Source organism: Onychomys torridus, chromosome 7, assembly GCF_903995425.1.
Source record: "Onychomys torridus chromosome 7, mOncTor1.1, whole genome shotgun sequence".
Taxonomy (NCBI): Eukaryota; Metazoa; Chordata; class Mammalia; order Rodentia; family Cricetidae; genus Onychomys; species Onychomys torridus.
The window spans coordinates 99,939,847-99,959,988 of record NC_050449.1 but is presented as its reverse complement, the minus strand read 5'-3'; the positions used below and the strand labels follow the sequence as shown (position 1 = coordinate 99,959,988).

The 20,142-nt window shown below is 39.3% G+C and overlaps 1 protein-coding gene across 7 annotated transcripts in view; it reads left to right on the top strand.

The window, feature by feature from the left end:
* Dock3 (dedicator of cytokinesis 3) overlaps positions 1 to 20,142 on the top strand; it is a 391,678-nt gene that overhangs the window by 301,437 nt on the left and 70,099 nt on the right. For 6 of the 7 annotated variants that reach the window (XM_036193576.1, XM_036193572.1, XM_036193575.1 and 3 more), the window contains exons 26-31: positions 2,658 to 2,804; positions 5,121 to 5,219; positions 16,505 to 16,599; positions 18,666 to 18,741; positions 19,119 to 19,219; positions 19,477 to 19,535. In XM_036193576.1, coding sequence (XP_036049469.1) covers positions 2,658 to 2,804; positions 5,121 to 5,219; positions 16,505 to 16,599; positions 18,666 to 18,741; positions 19,119 to 19,219; positions 19,477 to 19,535 — 577 coding nt within the window. The remainder of the gene's footprint in view (positions 1 to 2,657; positions 2,805 to 5,120; positions 5,220 to 16,504; positions 16,600 to 18,665; positions 18,742 to 19,118; positions 19,220 to 19,476; positions 19,536 to 20,142) is intronic. The other variant, XM_036193574.1, reaches the window with a different exon arrangement.

Here is a 20,142-nt window from a genome sequence, read left to right as displayed (position 1 = left end):
TTTCTTAGGATTATAAATACAAATACCAGGAAGCAGACCGAGTCTAGGGGGCAGAAGAAGCTTGCTTATTCAGACTTTTCTTTCAGCTTTCAGATAGCTTGACTCTACCTATGGCATCTTTACATCTTGGTAGATGAGGTCAGGATATGCAATAGCTGTTTGCTACCCATAGAGTGCTCTGTGGGTATAGAATTCATTCTTTAGAGGTCAGGTTTCTACTAAATGTTTTATCTTCTTTTCTCTTTTTTTCTTTTTTTTTCTTTATTTTATTTTATTTTATTTTATTTTGAGGAAGTATGTGGTAATAGGAGGGAGATTGAGGTAGGAGAAGAGTAAAGTGAGAATAGAATTGATTTTCTTTTTCTTTTTTTAGAATTTATTTTCGGCCAGGCGGTGGTGGCCCACGCCTTTAATCCCAGCACTCCAGAGGCAGGGGCAGGCAGATCTCTGTGAGTTCGAGGCCAGCCTGGTCTACAAAGCGAGTTCCAGGAAAGGCGCAAAGCTACACAGAGAAACCTTGTCTCAAAAAAACGGAAAAAAAAAAAAAAAAGAAAAAGAAAAGAATTTATTTTCATACTATTTATTTTATATTTATTTGTTTGTTTGTTTGTTTATTTTTTAGCCAGAGCTGAGGACCAAACCCAGGGCCTTATGCTTGCTAGGCAAGTGCTCTACTGCTAAGCTAAATCCCCAACCCCTGTTTTTTATATTTATAATAGAAGAAATGTGTATTACAAAAAAAATTGGGAGATTTAGGAAAGCTATAAAGAGAATGAGAATAAGCATAGGTTTTATTACATAATTTTTTAAAGTTAATCCTCCTAGAATAAAATTTGAAGTGTATTTAAAATAAAGAGCATAGTCCAGGTGATAACATACAAAGTTAGACTACATAGGTGGAGCAAAAGAGGCACCTAAAACAAAGGCATGCCTCATTTGAGCAAAAGACTGAAACCCAAAAAGGGAGCTCTGCTATCCTGAACAAAAGTGCCATTAATGACAGAGGCCCAGCCTATCAAAAGGTGACTATAGTGGTTGTAGTGACCCTGTTGTTTGCTTTTTGTTCCAGGCAAGACCTGGCAACTCTCCTTCCCACCAGACCTCATAGAAGCCATGCCAAACACATAATATCTACAGAAGTACAGGTCATATATGAGATAGCTTATTACTAAAAAAGGGGGGGAAGGGAGAAATTGAAGAATTTTTTAAAAGGAAAAAAAATGGATACCAGTGAAAATCCTGAAAGATGTAGTTTTGTTGTATTTGGAAGAATAGAGATCTGAGTTGACTATAACTGCTCAAACCTGTATCACAAGAAAAGAGTGTTATAATCACTTTGATAGATGGGAAAGATTACTCTAGCCCCAAGAGCTAATTCCTTATGTGAAATGGGGCAGAAAGAAAATAATTATATTTGGTGAATGGATAAATTTAAGCTCTGTGAGATCAGAGATAGTCTCTGTCTAGTTCACTAATCTCAGTATAGTCAGGTTCTCAAACAGTGAATGGCACATAGTAAATGTTTAATGATGATGGTTGGATAGAGGATGAGCATTATGATCAGTAGTGGTACAAATATTTTGAAAGTCTGGGGAGATGGCTCAGTGTTTAAAGTGCTTGCTTTGCAGGCACAAAGGCATGAATTTGGTTCTCTTAGCACCCATGTAAAAACTGGTATGATGGTACATGTGTCTATAACCCCAGCACTGTGGGGAGAGAATGAATGGAGGAACAGGAAGACCCAGGAGGCTTGCTGGCCAGCCATTCTGTATGACATGGCAAACTCTAGAATCAGTTGAAGACTTGGTCTCAGACAATGATGATGGTTGTAGTGAAAAGAAAATAGAAGCCATCTGGTGTCAACCTCCGTATGTGCTCACACAGCTGTGTGCACTTGCATACATGTGTACTACACATAAACCACACAGGCACCCAAAATAAAAGTTTAAAATATATTTTGGAGAAGGGACAATGGGAATCTCTTTGAGAGATAATTAAAGCCACCCTAAAAAGTCTGAAATGAATATGTGATGTCTATGAAAGGGTAATACAAACTCTTCTAAAATTCTAATAACTGGGAAGTAGCCTATAATGAGAAGGCATGTTCTGTTTTCATAAAGCTGTCAAGAGAAAGATGGATTGAGAATAGAATCTTTCAGATGAGCTGGGAACAGCAACAGACTGAAGAACTAGAAATGGCCACAGAGGAGGTTTGCAAAAATTGAGAGTAGTGGAAAAAAAAAAAAGACGCCTGCACTAGTGAAAAAGCTCCTGCCACACACTGGGGTGCAACTTCACCACTTCTCAGTGTCAGTAAAGAAATGCTTTCTTTTCACTGTACTAGGGAAATCAAATTTAACTCAGGGCATTCATCTCTGTCCTGTATGTCAAAATTAATGTGTCTGCCTGAGATTGAAATTTGTGTGTGGCATTAGGAAAGGCAAGGCCTCAGCTACCATGCCTAGACAGCAGAGGCAGGCATGCTTTGCCTCCTCCCAAAACCATTGTCCTGGGTTCCTTACACACTTCATCTTGGTGAGTCTGAGAGATCAGGGATCTAGTCACAAAGCTCACTCCTGATATGGCTTAGTAAGGACTACTCGCTGAACTCTGCTTGGCCTAATGCTAATGGTGTGCTCTTTCACTGCTCACTCCAGGAGGCAGATGTCATGGAGGAGGTAGAGATGATGGTGGAAAGCCTCCTGGATGTGCTCTTACAGACTCTACTCACCATCATGAGTAAATCACATGCTCAGGAGGCGGTAAGAGGGCAGCGGTGCCCGCAGTGCACAGCAGAGATCACTGTTAGTAACTAACACTGAGGTGTTCTTGCTTTCTTTTCTAACCTGGGGCTCCTCACATCACTCCTATCTCACCACCCTACCATTTTCATCTCTGCCTCCTCCCTGCATGGTTGTCAGCATGCCACCCTCTTCTTTCTTGAGTCTTACCCCCTTCACCTCTCTGAAAGCTCTAGTTTCATACTCCCAGGGTCCTAGTTTAAGGAGGATTCAAGGAATGTTTCTTGTGTGGTTTCCCTACCATACTTTCAGTTGGTCTTTGCCTTTAAGCCAAGTCACTTTCTATAAATGTTGATTGAAGCAGTGATATAATAAAGCTGTAGGAAAAGGCTAAAGATAAAAGATAGGCAGGCCATCCCCTGTAGGAAACCTCACTTAAAGCTCTCCTAAATGATATATAAGACAGAATAATTTTCTTGGGTCTACAAATTAGTTGGTTTAGTCCATAGTATATGTATCTAAATTTATAACATCAAGAAAAATATAGTGTGGTAGAATATCAGAGGTGTTGCTAAGTAATGAATTTATATGACATAATTAGGAGAGAAACATACTAAAAAAGCATCTTAAATGGGTAGAGACAGAACCCTTGGCATATCCAGAGTGAATTTTCCAGCCCTTGTGTGGTAACATGATAAACGGTTTCTGTGAACTCTTTCAGTTGGAAGATGAGAGATGATAGAACTCTCTCTGAACAAGTCATCTCTGGGAACAAGCCAAACTCTAGCATGTTAGGGTGAGCATGTGTTCTGGACATGGAGAAAGTGTCTCCTTCATTAAGAGCCCCTGTTGAAAAACAAGACTTAGTAATTTTGTTACTATAGGCATTGTCTATTGCACAGGTCTGTGGTGTTCCTCCTCACTGTGACAGCCTAGGAATAGACATAAACAGGAACTCATTTGTATTGAAAGAAGTAGGATGTCCAGATTGCAAATCAGACAGTCCATCTGTTCTAGAACAGATTCTAAAGTAAACTTCAACAAATTAGATGTCAAAGATTTCTGATGAAGAACTTTTCATCTTTCATCAATATGTCCATAATTCAAGTAGAGATGAGAAAGCTTGAGTAAGAGACTTCTGGGCTGATAAGATAATTAACTATATTAAGCAATTCTATTAAAATGGATCTAGAACTTCAGCTTAGAACAGAAATGGCCTTAATGAGCAGTGAAAGAATCACAGCATGAGGCTTGGGGATTTAGCTCAAGGCCCTGGATTCGATTGTCAGCTTAAAAAAAAAAAATCACAGCATGTAAAATCCCATAAGGGAAGTTGAATGAGGTTTTTTGTTAGAAAGCCCCTGTTGAGAGCATGCTCATTGTAGTAAAGTAACTATGTACCCTGACATGTCCTGGTAGCCTGGCCTTCTAATCAACACTTACACAGCCCTTGCTAGGGGCAGACACACACATACACACACACACACACACACACACACACACACACACACACACACACACATCTGACCTTTACAGCAAATTAATTATGACTTCTTATTCCCATTTCCAGATAAAACTGAAGTTCATATACATGTGTAGATTTTGTGTAGTTTCAGGGCTCTAGAAAGGATTTGATAAGTTTAAAGGTTACTGTCAAATTCCTGTGAATTTAGAAACACTTGAAAATCATCTAAGTAAAATACTTTTTCTTTTCTGAGGAGACAGCCTTTAAGAACCATGCCAATAACTGCCATAGCATGGTCTTTGGAATCCTTAAAGCATTGGTTTTGTTTTGTTTTGTTTTGTTTTTTTAATGTACCCTCATTGGCTTAAAAGACTCATAATTATACTTAAATACGCCTTGAAGTTCATAGCTTGTTCCCTCCCAAAGATGAATTTGATTGCTTTGCCTTTCTTTTGATCACCTATGTCCCATTCCCCAGCTGAGCTGCCCTTACCCAGAATGTCCTTGTTGAAGGGCTGCTGCCCTCTCCCAGCAGATGATCCAAACTTTGCCCAGAGGAGAGGCTCCCTTTCCAAGTAGACTCTGTAGACTTCAGTATTGTACTCTTACAATAGAAGACTATTTAGCCAAAACCTTGCTGTAGAGAAAACAGTAATACTTCACTTTGCAATACTCGATGTTATACGTGAAAGTTTTTAATATCCCTGTGCTGCAGAAGCTTTATTAAAACTCCAAAATACTCCTAGAAACAAGTTCATTTTCAGGAACACGGTTGTCACCTTTCTCCATGAACATTTGGGGCCATCTCAAACCCTCCCTTCTCTTCTTACCCTCTGTGATTTGAAGAACGAAGCCCCTGTGACTGGCTGTGCTAAGTGTTTCTGGTTTTGTTTTTGTTTTGGATTGGTTCCTAGGGCGAATATGTGTCCTGCCTCCTCTCATTGCTCCGTCAGATGTGTGACACCCATTACCAACACCTTTTAGACAACTTCCAGAGCAAAGATGAACTCAAGGTAGGCAACAGAACACTGACTTTTAACCCAGGAAAGGCAGTAGGCATCCACAACTGCCAATAGGATTCTCCTTTGTCAGGGGTTGTGTTTGAATAACCATGACTGCCTAGGGCAAGGATTCAGCAGCCCCAGTTTATTTTTTATTTTGATTGATTGATTGATTGGTTTTTTGTTTTTGTTTTTGTTTTTGTTTTTGTTTTTTGAGACAGGGTTTCTCTGTGTAGCTTTGCACTTTTCCTGGAACTCACTCTGTAGCCCAGACTGGCCTCTAACTCACAGAGATCCGCCTGGCTCTGCCTCCCAAGTGCTGGGATTAAAGGCATGCGCCACCACCATCCGGCATGCAGCCCCAGTTTAGAGCTGAGTACGTGACCTCCAGAAGCTGAAATCTGACAGTGTCCTCTACATGTCTACCTGAACCCCAGGTTGACACTTAAAAATTTTTATCTAGCTGATAGCAGCTTTGTGAACATATGCTTCTATTAGAGAATAACCTAAAACACACTGGTCAAAAAGCCAGGATGCTCCCTTTCTTATGTTTTATTATGTACAAACCAGGCTTCACTGCTTTGATAAAAATAATACTGATATATAATGATGATGCTGACATTTCTTTATTTGAATGTAGTTCTGGAAAATACCTGTAGAGACCCAGGACATACCCTTCCTACCTTGAGCTGCCAGACTTTGAATTTGAAGTACTGAGGGGCAGATGGTACAAAGCAATGAGCCTGAAGTCCAGACAACAGGAGATCATTGCCCTTGCTGAGCATAGCATCAGCTATTCACACACTGCTGGGGTTTGTGTCTACATCAGAGCATGCTACTTCCTCCCTGGGCTAAGGACTATTGTAGGTTTTAGGTCTGTGATTTGCTTTTATTCAGAACAAAGTCACTTGTACTATACAGCAATACATCCCACTATTTTTTCACTTATATTATTTTTATTAACTCTATTGTGTCACTTAATATCAATTATCACCTTTGGTATCTAATTCTGCCTCCTTTCCACAGACAGATCTCTCCAGGTTGGTATTGTATATAACCTGTAAAGTGAATCAAAAGACAACCAGAACCTAAATACAGGTCAAGCAACACCCAAGCTGAGGTATAGAGCTAGAAAGTACAGACTTGCCTATTGTAGGTTGTTTTCATCCTATGTGTGATATTGAGTCTCAACCAAGCTGATATCATTTGCTTTTAATTGTTTATTTTTATTACAGAAATATTTATATGATTATAAAAGCTAAAACTGTCCACAAAATTTATAATATGTTCAACAGTGGTTCCTTGGTTAGCTTGGCAAATAGCTGGTCCCTACTCCTCCAAAGCAGCTCTTTTTAATTTGCTGTTCTTCATGAAGCTTCTACTGAAAATGTTTAGATATTGTTAGTTATCTATTTTCTTCTTCCCAAGGAAAATGAAGAGAGTTCTCTTCAATTATTCCTCTCTCACATGCCCACCTTTCCTACTATTCTTCCACTGTGGACTTTATGCATTTTTATTTAAATTGGTAGTGAACTAAGAGCTGCGCTATGATTCTGTTTCCTTTCTTGTGTGTGTTGCTTGTCCAGAAATTGATTGCCTCATTTCTAATGTGTTTATATTTTGTTTTGTTTTCACATCTGGCTTCTGCACTCTAGCTGTCACTTAGTATACCTCTCTTCTCTGCCTGACTCATTGTTTGAGCTGTTGGATACTGTAAGGTCATTCTTTCTCCTTAGAGACATCCTTATCTTTATTTGTTTGTTTCAGTCTGGCTTGTTTTGTTTCATGGTCCTCAGGCCTTGGCATGCCCTTACCAATGCGTTATATTCTGGCCCCATTTTTGCAGAGAATGGGATCTTGATGTGTGGCTCAGGCTGGCCTTGAACTCACTATATATCCCAGGCTAGTCTCAAACTAACAATCTTCATATCTCTACTTCTTGAAAGGAATTCTACCACCATGCCCAGCCCATTCTCTGTCTCCCCCCCCCCCCCCCCCCCCGAGCTGAGGACCGAACTCAGAGCCTTGGTGCTTGCTAGCAAGCACTCTACCACTGAGCTAAATCCCCAACCCTCTCTGTCTTTTGTATTAAAGATTTTCTTCCTATATAGAGAAGACTCCTTGCTGTCAGTGTGTATCTAAAAGTAAAGTCTGTTGCTGCTGTTTTGAAATCTTAGTTGTGAACAGGGCTTGTGTTAGTTGTAAATATGTAGATTAGTTCTCTTGGACTTGAAAAATTTGTGTTTCTCACAAATAAATAATAAAATAAATGTTAAGATATAGATAGATAGATAGATAGATAGATAGATAGATAGATAGATACAGATATAGATATGTGAGCTGGGTGGTGGTGGCACACGCCTTTAATCCCAGCACTTGGGAGGCAGAGCCAGGTGGATCTCTGTGAGTTCAAGGCCAGCCTGGTCTATAGAGTGAGATCCAGGATAGGCACCAAAACTACACAGAGAAACCCTGTCTTGAAAAACCCCCCCAAAAAAGGTGGGGGGAATATGTATATGAAAGTCTGAATGGGGACAAAGTCTGAAGGAAATGATTGAGGAGGGTGGAAAATGGGATAATGGGGTAGAGGATAAGTTCAGTGATCTATATCTTTAAAAATGTCATAATGAAACCCATTATTTTGTATGGTAACTAAAAAACATTAATATGGAAAAATAGAATCCACAAGTGTTCCAGTTTAACACATATAAACTTTCTTTTGATTCCTGTTTTCATTTTGGCATCTCAGATTTCAGCTTTTACTGTATTGAAAACAAATACTGAGTGATCACCCAACTCCAGAAAACATTGCTCAGTTTCCTGATGGTACAGGAAAAGGCTAACTCCTGGTGGCATGAGTGAGATAGCAGAGGGAGCCAGAGATTGAAACTAATTTTCCTGTTGTTTATCCTCCACCCCAGGCCCACAGAAGTGTCTGGGTACCTCCAGTTGTGTGCCTTTCTGAGAGTCTGCCTGCCTGTGTCCTCTTGTTTCCTAGTGTTCTCACCCCAAAAGCCCCATTGCTGCAGGGAATAGGGTTTCTCAAGTCTGTTAAGTTAGTCTCTACACTTTCTTCTTTTAAATTTTTTTTTATTTTTAAATTATGTGCTGGGGGGAGTGTTTGCATATGTCTTCAGGTGCCCTCAGAGACTAGAGCACTGGATCCTGGAGCTGGCATGAAGGTTGCTGTGCGCTGCTCTACGTGGATCGTGTGGAGGAGTAGTAAGCGCTCTTAATCACAGAGCCGTCTCTCCAGCCCTGACTTCTCCCTTGGAAGCTTTCTATATTTGCTGAGTCCATTTAATTATTGTATTCTCTCCTCTTTTGTCTCTGTGAATCCCTATATTTCACTTTCTTGACTGTCATTTTTAAAGATTTGAAGAGATGCAGAAGTAAGAGAACATGTTCAGTCTGCCACATTAAATATGGAATCTGTTCATGTGCTCTTTAGGACAGCATTATTTAGATATCATTTATATACCTTTTATCTTTGCGTGTAAGTGGGTAAGAGATGTGTACATGTGTATGTATTCATGTGTGGAGGAAACATGCATGTATCATGGCATGCCTGTGGACCATAGGACTTCAGTGTCGTCCTTGCCTTGAAACAGTGTTTCTTGATGTGTGATCTTCATTGTTTGCACTATGGTATCTGACCCATGACCTTCCAGGGATCCTCCTGTCTTGCCATCTTAATTTTAATATAAGAATGCTGGAAACACACACACACACACACACACACACACACACACACACACACACGTTTGACATTATGTATGTATGGCTATGGAAATGTCTCAGGAGAGAAAAAAACCCAACTGCTGAACAAATGTGATGGCTTTAGCTCTACCTCTAGAACCCATATGAAAAGCCAGATACAGCAACACTGGCCTGCACTCTCAGCGTTCCCATGGTGAGATGGAGATGGAAAATCAGTCAGAAATCTGTATACGTAACAAAGCAGCAAAAATGAGAGACCCTGCCTCAGTGCAGAGTAAGAGAGAACTGAGTCATGGGCAGTTGTCCTCTGCCCCTCACATGCATGCTGTGCACATACACTCCTCCATATACAAAGAAATAGTTTTTTCTCCTTTTTTTTTCTTATCAAAATTTATCACATTACTTTATTGTGTCTAATACTATCTTTTTTTTTCTTTATTATTATGTGTTTTAAATATTTTATACTTCAGCCATGGATTCCCCTGTCCTCCCCCCCTCCTGCCCCCACCCCCACCTTTCTCCCAGCCCCTCCCCTCCATTCCCATCTCCTCCAGGGCCAAGACTCCCCTGGGGATTCATTTAAACCTGGTGGATTCAGTACAGGCAGACCTGTCCTTAGTGCATTAGCTGGCTATTTGGAACCTTGGGCTTACACAGGGACACTTTGCTCAGCCTGGAAGGAGGGGACTGGACAAAGAAATATTTTTAAAAAGCAGATCTGTTAGAGTTTGTTTGGTTTTACCTTCTGTGTCTGTAAAATGAAGACTCTATACAATAGAGTTTTATGTGTATACATTTAGTATAGTGATTGGCTCATAACTTGAATTCTATTGTTACTTCCTTATCTTTACATAAACATCCTTTCATTGACTTTGATGGCAGAGTTGGATACAGTATAAGAGCCATCATAGTTTATTTGCTAGTAGTCAAGATTTCTAAGATTACATAAGGTCCCAAAGCATAGATTTTGTATACTAGGCATTATTTTATGAGTATTAATAAGTGATGCTATTTGAATGAAGTAAGAACAAGTAATATTTTGGACAGGTGTCAATAAATGAAGAAAATGCATAAGAAAACATTAAAGAAGTGTTCATTTCAAAAAATGTTAAATAATTTGATAATTTTATCAAAAAATTTAAGAATGACTGCCAGAATCTTTCACAAAAAGCAAACATTTTTCTGGGTCATTTTTGTTGAGGAATATTATTTTAAGGTGTGTTACTTTTGTTTATGTTGAATTGTTTAACTCTGTGAAGCTGTGTTATTGTGCCTGTCTAAAACATGTGATGGTCTAATAAAGAGCTGATGGCCAATAGCAAGGCAGGAGAAAGGATGAATAGGGCTGGCAGGCAGAGAGAATTAACAGAAAGAGAAATCTGGGAGGAGAGATCTAGGAGTGAGAGAAGGAGGAGGACATCAGGGCCCAGCCACCCAGCTACACAACCAGCAATGGAGTGAAAAAGAAAGGTATACAGAAATAGAGAAAGGTAAAAGCCCAGAGGCAAAAGACCGATGGGTTAATTTACAGTTAAGAAGAGCTGGCTAGAAATGAGCCAAGCTAAGGCTGGGCATTTATATAATAAAGAATAAACCTCCAAATGTGACTTATTGGGGGCTGGGTGACTGGCTCCACAAAAGAGAAAAAAGTAAAAACAACCAGCAACACTGTAGCATGAATCTTAAAGAGTCTTATTAATAAAATCAAACCTGAGGCCACTTATTGGGGTGAATGCTGGAAGATCAAGCAAAACAGGCCACAGCTACTTCACCTTGCCAGTTCCTCAGCTGATCCTGTTTCCTCAGGCTGGAAGCCTCTGAGTCCTCATCCAAATGGGTCTCAGCTGAACTGTGCTGCTCAAAGCCTAAAAGCTTAACCAGCCAAATGCTTCTAGTTTCTGGTCTTCACGCCTTATATACCTTTCTGTTTTCTACCATCACTCCCTGGGATTAAAGGCATGAGTCACCATGCTTGGCTGTATCCTTGAACAGTTGGATTTCTGCCTTTGGAATGCTGGGATTAAAGGCGTGTGCTACCACTGCCTATCCTCTATGTTTAATATTGTGGTTGTTCTGTCTCTGACCCCAGATAAGTTTATTAGGGTCACACAATATTTTGGGGAACACAATACCACCACACGACACATTTTATGAAATTATTGTTAAAAGTCAGAAGTTTCCCATTGTGAATATAAGCAAAAAATTCTTCACCTAAATGCTGGCAGAGGTAGGGATCCAGTTCAGTGGTAGAGAGGCCCTGGCTTCAGTCTTCAATACCATAAACCATATACCACCAGACCTGCATATGTGCGCACGGGCACACACACACACACACACACACACACACACATACACACAGAATCCAGCAACATACTACAAGAATAAAATACATTGATCAAATTGAATTTATCCCCCAAAATGCCAGATTGGCATAACACATAGAAGTCAAAAAATAAAACATCCTATTATCCAAGGATGTATAAAGAACAACAAAAACAAAACATGATTTTCCCATTAATGGCAGAAAAAAATTGTAAAATAAACCCACAATTTTCTTTTGTAATAAAATCAATCAAGAAACTAAGGGACATCTTTGGCCTGGTGAAGAGCACCTGTGAAAATCCATAGACAGTGTCACACTTAATAACAAAAGGTTGACTGCTCTATTCACTGATAACTGTTATTAATAACAAAAGGTTGACTGCTCTATTCACTGATAACCGTTATTAATGCAAGCACAAGGACAAATAGCCAAACGAATGGAAGCCCATGAATTATGGACCAACGGCTGTGGAGCCCCCAGCTGGATCAGGCCCTCTGGATAAGTGAGACAATTGAATGGCTTGAACTGTTTGGGAGGCATCCAGGCAGTGGGACCGGAACCTGTCCTTGGTGCATGAGCTGGCTGTTTGGAACCTTGGGCTTACACAGGGACACTTTGCTCAGCCTGGAAGGAGGGGACTGGACCTGCCTGTGCTGAATCCACCAGGTTTAAATGAATCCCCAGGGGAGTCTTGGCCCTGGAGGAGATGGAAATGGAGGGGAGGGGATGGGGGGAAGGTGGGAGTGGGGGTGGGAGGGGGGAGGATGGGGAATCCATTGCTGATGTGTAAAATTAAAACACAAATACAATAATTAAAAAATAAAAATAAAAAAGAACTTGCCTGAAGTAACTAGGCTTGAGGAAAACAGTAAAAGCTATATGAATTAGAAAGGAACTAAAACTGTCTTTACCTACAGACAGCACCACTTGACATACTGTGAACTCTAAGGTCATCCAGGGACAACAAAGCCTAACAAAAGTAAACAAATGACCTTAGAGAAACCCTCATTGTGCTTTCTTCTGTAGTGCACCTGTCTATTAACCTTCATGCTTAAAATCTATCTTAAAATACCTGCAATAAGCCCCAACTAGGTATAGCTGCACACACCTTTAATCCTAGAACTTGGCAGGTAGAGGCATGGGGATCTCGGAGTTCAAGGCCAGCATGGTCTACAAAACAAGTTCCAGGACAGCCAGGGCTGCATAGAGAAACCCTGTCTCAAAAATAATAATAAAATAATAATAATAATAATTAATAAATAAATAAATAAATAAAATAAGCCCCAACTCTGCTTCATATAAAATAGAATAAGTTCAGCAGGGATTCTTACTAACACCAGCCCCGATGTGTCAGAAGCCCTTTTCAATTTAGTGCCTCATGTGGACAGCATTGAAACAGCCAACAGTTTTGCTTTGACAGTGCCCAGGGAAGACAGTATAAAGATCAGGTGCAGATAAATGGTTGTAGCAGGCTTTCTTGGACTGCCAGCCCCTAAATCATGATACAGATATTAGTTAATAATAATTAATTAGGAATGCTCAGCCTTAGTTTAGGCTTGTTTCTAGCTATCCCTTTTTAAACTTAAATTAACCCATTTCTATTCATCTATGTGCTGCCCTGAGGCTCATTTTCCTCATCTACATACTGTCCATCCTGCTTTCCTGCTCCCTCCTTGTCTGTCTGTCTGGCCCCCAGCTGGCTGGGCCCTGGCTGGCACCCCCTTTCCTCTGTGCCTGCCAGCCCCACCTATCCCTCCTCTGCCTAGCTGTTGGCCATTCAGCTTTTTTATTAGATAAATCAGTTACCTTAGGCAAACAAGATAAAACAACACATTTTTACATAATTAAACAAATATTTTATTCCACAACAATTGGTAGCTTGTCATGAGTGTCAAGTACAAGAGTTCATGTTATATATTTCATTAGTTTTATTTTAGGAAGAGTGGTAAAATAAAATTGAAGTAGGGAAAAATAATTCTGGGCTGAGAAGATGGCTCAGTCAAAATCTTTGTTGTACAGTATGAAGACCTAAATTTGGATTCCCAGCACCCACATAGGTGTAAGTGTATGCCAGTAGTCCAGGTGCTAAGAAGGTGGAGACAGAAGGATCCCCAGAGCCACTGCCCAGCCAATCTCACTAAATCAATCAAAGACCACATCCTAAAAAGTAGGCCAGGTGTGCATATATTCATACCACACATATAAATATAACTAAATAAAAATACACATGTATTATATCAAGATTAATAAGATAATTAGGAAAAGAAATTAAAACTCAAATAGATGGAAAGATATTTATGTCTTCTTGGATTAGAAGAATGTTATGTTGTTAAGATAGGGATACTTTTCTAAATTGATCTTTAGTTTTGATGCAAAACCTATCAAAATTCCACCTCCACTTTTGTACAGACTGATGTGGTTTTTATTGAATTGAAAAGGGGCATTGCTAAAAAAGTATAATATTGGAAGAATAAAACTTACCCACTTTAGAACTTACTACAAAGTAACAAATAATCAAGATTGACACTGACAAGCTGGGGCATGGTGGAGCATGCCTTTAATCCCAGCACTTGAGGCAGAGGCAGGCTGATCTCTGAGTTCAAGGCTGATCCAGTCAGGACCACACTGTAAGACCCTGTCTTTAAAAATAATTGATACATGCAAAAATATAGACACATAAATCAACAAAACTGAGCTGAATAGTTCAGGAATAAATCTTTGTATTTACACTATTAATTTCTAATGGTGATGCCAAGACAATTTAATGAAGGAAGAAGGGTCCTCAGCAAATATGCTGAAATGATTTGATATCTGCATACAAAACAAAACTGTGCTCCTTTATACATGGTTTAATGTTTCTTTCTTTTCTGCTTTCAGTGTATTTTCTTTGTTCTATATATTTCATAATTTAATTATGATATGACAATGGAGCATTCTTTTCTGATCTTGTCTGTTCGGTATTCTAAATGTCTTTCCTATATCTGGACTAGCATCTCTTTCACTAAAATCTGCAAATTTTTTCTGCTATTACGTTGAAAATGTTTTCTATGCCTTTGGAATGAAATCTTGCACTTTTTCTATGTTTGTGACCTTAGATTTATTCCTCTTCATACTATCCCACATATCTTAGAGAAAGCTAGACATTTATCTAATGTGGAAACTCTAAAAATCAGATTATTCCACCTCAGGGTTTGTTGTGGATTTTTGTTTTGTTGTAACGATGTTTTTAAATTTTTTGGTGTTTATTGTTGTTTTGTTTGTTTGTTAATTATTTGGGGGGTTGAGTTTTTGCTTGATTGGTTGGTAGAGTTTGGGGGTTGTTTGTTTTGGGGGGGTTTTTTGTTGTTGTTGTTCGTTTGTTTGTTTTTTGAAACAGGGTTTCTCATGTAGCCTTGGCTGTCCTGGAACTCTCTGTGTAGACAAGGCCACCCTCAGATTCTCCTGCCTCTGCCTCTCCAGTGCTGGGATTATAGGCATGTGCCACCATACCCAAATGTTTCTTTATTGACTGATCTTTCCTGAACTAATTCTTTCATGTCTGTATTTTAGATTGTTTATATCCATAGATGTTTCCAATCAGTTAAATTGGTGATCATGTAACAATTAGACAGCTTTGTTCTTAGATGCTCAAAATCAATAAATCTCTCTGCTAAGGGGCTCTATGTATATTCTGGGGCTCACCTTTAGTACTCCAGCATGATACACCTCTACCTTTTTAGAGTTCTGTTTGTACAGAACCTCGTGTTAAGTCAGAGATGAGAGATTTGAGCTTGAGTCTTTCTGGCAATATGAGCGGCCCAGCACATGTGTGACTGTCTAGAATCAAAGGAATATATCATATCTTTTCACAGGTCTCTATACGTATATCATTCATCAGGTTTTCCTTGAAGCTTCTTGGTAGACCTCTTTTTGTTCCAACTAATGAGAATGTGTTATGTAATTTAGAATGTTAAATTATGTGACCTTTTTTTTTTTTTTTTTAACAAATGTCCTGGGGATAGCTAGATAAGCTCTGAGTTAAATAAAATATAAAGACAAGCCCTGACAGTAGGCTTATCCAAAGAGCTGCCAAACAGGTCAAACAATAACAGTTCTCTAGAGAATGGACTTCATAGGGGCTCTAAAACTATTTTATTCCAATTGTTTGGCTGCTAGACTCTTGGTTTTTGTGTCTGCTGTAGTTCTATAGTTGAATGTTAAAGTCAACAGAGAAGATAGGAATTGGGAAAAGTGAAATGTAACAAAATTCAATGTTTCTTGAGATTCATCTATTTTTCCTTACTAAACTTTTTGTCCTTGTTTGTTTTTGTTGTCTGTGATAAAATTCTGACCAAAACCAATTTGGGAGAGGAGAGAGTTTATTTAGCTTACAAGTTACAGCCCATCATTGGGAAACCAAGGCAGGAACTAGAGACAGGAATCTGGAGGCAGGAACTAAAAGTACAGACCATGGAAAAGTGCTGCTTAATGGCTTATTTGCAAGCCTTGCTCAGTTTGCTTTCTTAAGCAACCCAAGACCACCAGCCCAGAGGTGGCACAACCCACAATTGGATAAGCCCCTCCCACATCAAATATTAATTTTAAAAAATGCCCCACAGGCCAACCTGATGGAAGCAATTCTTTAGTTAAGGATCTTTCTTCCCGGCTGACTCTGTCAAGTTGACAAAACTAAACAGCACATTCTCCTCAAATTATATAATACTGAATCTTTTAATCAGTCTTAGCTACCTCATTATTTTCATGGACACAGATTTATTAGAGGGTTTGTGGTTTTTGCTTTGTTTTGTTTGGGGTTTTGTTTGAGGGTGGTATTGGGAATTAAACTTGGGCTATTGAGTATACTAAGAATACCTTCTACCATTGACTTCAGCCCCAGGAAGTTTTGGATTTTTACATTCCCATTCCTAAGTGCTTTTCTCAACAATCAAAGTGCTCCTAATATTCAAAAAAAGCATGTTCTTACTATCAGATGCTTTATTGGGACTCTTGCTTAGAGAATGATAGTGTGCCCTGGGCATTAGGTTTTAGGTGTGGATCTAGAGTTGATGTAAAGCTGTCTCAAGTCTGCCAAATTTGGCTCTGCCTGCATCTGGCCTAGAAGAATGTCCTGAACTCATTGTCGTGCAACAACTCAGAGGGAACCAAAGCTAACCCACTTGTACCACATCTCCTTGCAGAAAGTTCAGAAAGGGCCAGCTGAGGAAACGGGACAGCAGTAGTAACTTGTCTCACATTGCTTTTCTTCTGTGGTCAGGAATTTCTGCTGAAGATTTTCTGTGTATTCAGAAACCTGATGAAGATGAGTGTCTTCCCTCGAGACTGGATGGTGATGAGACTATTGACAAGCAAGTAAGCAAAGGCCCTGTGTCGGCACCCGTAGAGCCCTCGCGGGGCAACTGTATATGGGGTGAGGGGAAGAGTGAGACCGAGACTGGGGAGAGAGGGGTTGACAGACATGAGATTTGTTTGGAGATTCAACCCACAGGGTTTGCCCACTGGCCATAAAGACCATGAAAGAGAAGAATCAACGATAATTCAAAAAGCAGAATCTGCAGTAGTGAAGATAGAAAAAGTTACGTTAAAGAGGGAACTATAATACTAGGAAAGAACCTCTGTTGCTCTGCAGCTTTAGGCAGTGTTCCAAGCTGCCCCCTTGATTGAGTTGTATTGTCTGCCAGACAGTACTTACCTTCTAGTGCTTACTGTCCACCTAAGCCCTGGCTGCAAAGCTCTGAGCACTTTTGACTATAGAGATGAAATACTAAGACTGTCTCCATATGTCTGCCCAGTTCATATTTCTAATCTGTGCTTCCTCTTGCAAGCTAGAGAAGTGATACATGTAGTAAGAAGTTTGTTCATTTGGTCTGTCTACTATCGATTACTTGGTCTTCACTATTTAGCCTACTGCTTCCTCTCACTGGTCTGCCTTTTATGTTGGCATTGTATAGAATGCAGTCAAATTATTTATTAGGTATATTAGCAAAGCAATGTGAATTTTTTTCATGTTGAGCTCTTTATAGGGCCCTTTTTTTCCTTAAAACCTGCAAATGTTTTGTCCAAAACAAAAGAATGATAGGAAGTTGCACAAATATTTCCTCAAATCATGGTTTTCTATCTAGATCGTTCTTATTTCTATCTCCTAGTTACACTTAGAAAATTTTAGGTTTTGTAGCCTGTCCTGCAGAAGTAGCCTCATTATCTTCACCCTTACCCTTGCCACCTGCTCTGCTGGAAGACTAGTCTCTTTTATATACTATTTTTTTTCCTCTTCTGTATAAAGACCCATATGGCCACTCCTTTTTCTTTTTATTGAAAATAGATAATTTTTTCACATAATATATCAAGATTATGGTTTCTCCTCCCTCTACTCCTCACAGTTCCTCCCCAATTCCCCTCCCATCCAGATTCACTCCCTTTCTGTCTCTCGTTAGAAAAGAACAGGCTTCTAAGAGATAATAATAAAATATAATAAGATAAACAAAACTACCACATTAGAACTGGACAAATAGGATAAACAAAAGGAAAACCAACTAAAGGAAAAGAGCCCAGAAGACACAGGAATCAAAGACCCACTCATGCACACACTCAGGAATCCCATTAAAAACACTAAACTGGGAGCCATAATATATATGCGCAGGACCTGGTACAGACCCATGTAGGCCCTGTGCATGCTGCTCAGTCTCTGTGAGTTCATATATGTGCTTTGATCATGTGGATTTAGAGGCCTTGTTTTCATGGTGTCCTCTGTACCCTCTTGTTCTTACACTCTTTTCACCTATACTCACCTGGTAGGTCAGATGGCCACTCTTAAGCATAGTTTATTTGTCACATAGTCAAGGCCCTCTGTAATAAAACCTTTAACTTCCCTTCCCTTAATATCACATTTCCCTTCCTTTATACTTCAACTCATGTTCTTGATTCTCATGGGAATATCGCCCTATTATTACCCTTGTATGTTCCAGGCCAAGATTAAGAGTGATATTCTAGTTCAAAGGCTGAAGCCAGATGAAAATAGTACATGACAGAAGGAAATATTTAACACTATAAACTCCTATTATCTGGTAAAATAATAAAATTATGATCTAAATCCTACAAAGTGATCATAATCTGTGTTGTTATCCAAAGATGCCCAGAATACTAAAATTACTTTTTGTGCTAGAAAAACAAATCTTAAAGAACAATAAGTCTTAAGAAAGAATTATCAATGACCCACATCTTTGCTGTCTCACCTTCTAGGAGACATTTCTCTGAAACTGGTTTTCTGTGGAGTTTGCTCCATTTTCTCTTTCCTTTAAAGCCCCATCTTACCTAAGAGCAAGTTGTCTTCAAGAAGTTTGCCTACAGGCAGACAGCCAATGCTAGGCTATGCCACTGTTAGTCTTTTAATTCTGCAATGCCTTGTTTCCTCACTGCAGTATTATAGTTACTACTGTCCAGTACCTGTCCTCTGCACTGCACAAGAATTTCACAGACACAGACTTTGACTTCAAGGTAGGAGCTCCTAAAACTCATCACTGTCACAGTAACCCTAGAAAGCTAAAGTCTATGCTCCCCCCTTTTTGCTTTATTAATATATTCATAGTACCATAGATTCCTAGGCTGATGGTTATTGTATATGAGGTGAGAGCCTCCCTGGTAGAAATATTGGGAAGCAGGCATCTATGAAGATGCCTGTTGTTGGCTTCAGAAAGAATCAAGGGAGCAAAAATGGGGAAAGACCTATTTCTAAAGATAGTTAAAAGGAAAATTTTTCTTAAGAAAATAATTTAAAATTGTCAAATGGACTCTGTGCTACACATGTATGTAATTACTTTCCCTGCAAGGTTAAGGACTTAGGCAACCAAGTGATTCTTTTCCTGTCTCTCTAGGTGTGGAATTCTTATTTTAGCCTGGCAGTTCTGTTCATAAATCAGCCAAGCCTTCAGCTAGAAATCATTACTTCAGCCAAGAGGAAGAAGATTCTAGATAAGTAAGACAGATGTCTTCTGTTCATCTCTCTGCTACTTGTCCAGATGGAACTATTTTTCTATGACAGACTCTTTCAGAAGTCCAGAAGTTTCTCACATGGGTGGTTTCTCAAGGAGCCAAGTATGAAAGTTCAGTCATTAACCAAATGGCTTAGAATTTTGGGAGCATTAGAAGTAACAGTGCTGATGTTCTGACTTCATTCAGTTTTCAGGTCTGCCTCCCTCCACTAACAGTTGGCTTCTGTGTTACTGTTTTCAGGTACGGGGACATGCGTGTGATGATGGCATATGAACTGTTCAGCATGTGGCAGAATCTGGGTAAGTCTTTTCTACTGATTCTTCCTTTCATATACTGCATAGGTAAATAAAAAGTACAATAATAACTCCCCAAAGCTTTCTGAATATCAGTTCAGACCCCAAAGATCCTTACATATCTTTAACATAGCACCTCAGATGAATAATGTAGTGTAGCATATGTATATAAAGCCCTCCTTGGCAGGGAGAGTTTGGCTAAGAGATCCTACTGTGACATATGCATTCCATTTTGGGAACAGAAGTTAAAAGAATAAAAGGAAGACTCCGTTTTTTCCAGTTTGGGAATCCATGCTGTAAGAGCCTCTATACTACTCATGTCCCTTTCTACATGTTACAGGCTTAGAAGTGTAGATCATGGAGACAGCATGAAAAAAGGATAGGTATTGATTTTAATAAAGATCAAAATAAATTTTGGATCATGGGTACTTATGTGTCTAGATCATGTATCTGATACCATGAAAGATCATGAAAGATGAAAGTTGGAGCCTTTGGATGAGATTGACTTTGGCTTTTTCTTTGAACACCTCTAATAGATACTATTTTGAATCTAAAATTGTCAGATCAGTGTTTCTGGTAGAATCTTGCAGTTGCCTAGATGAGTAGCTGGGCC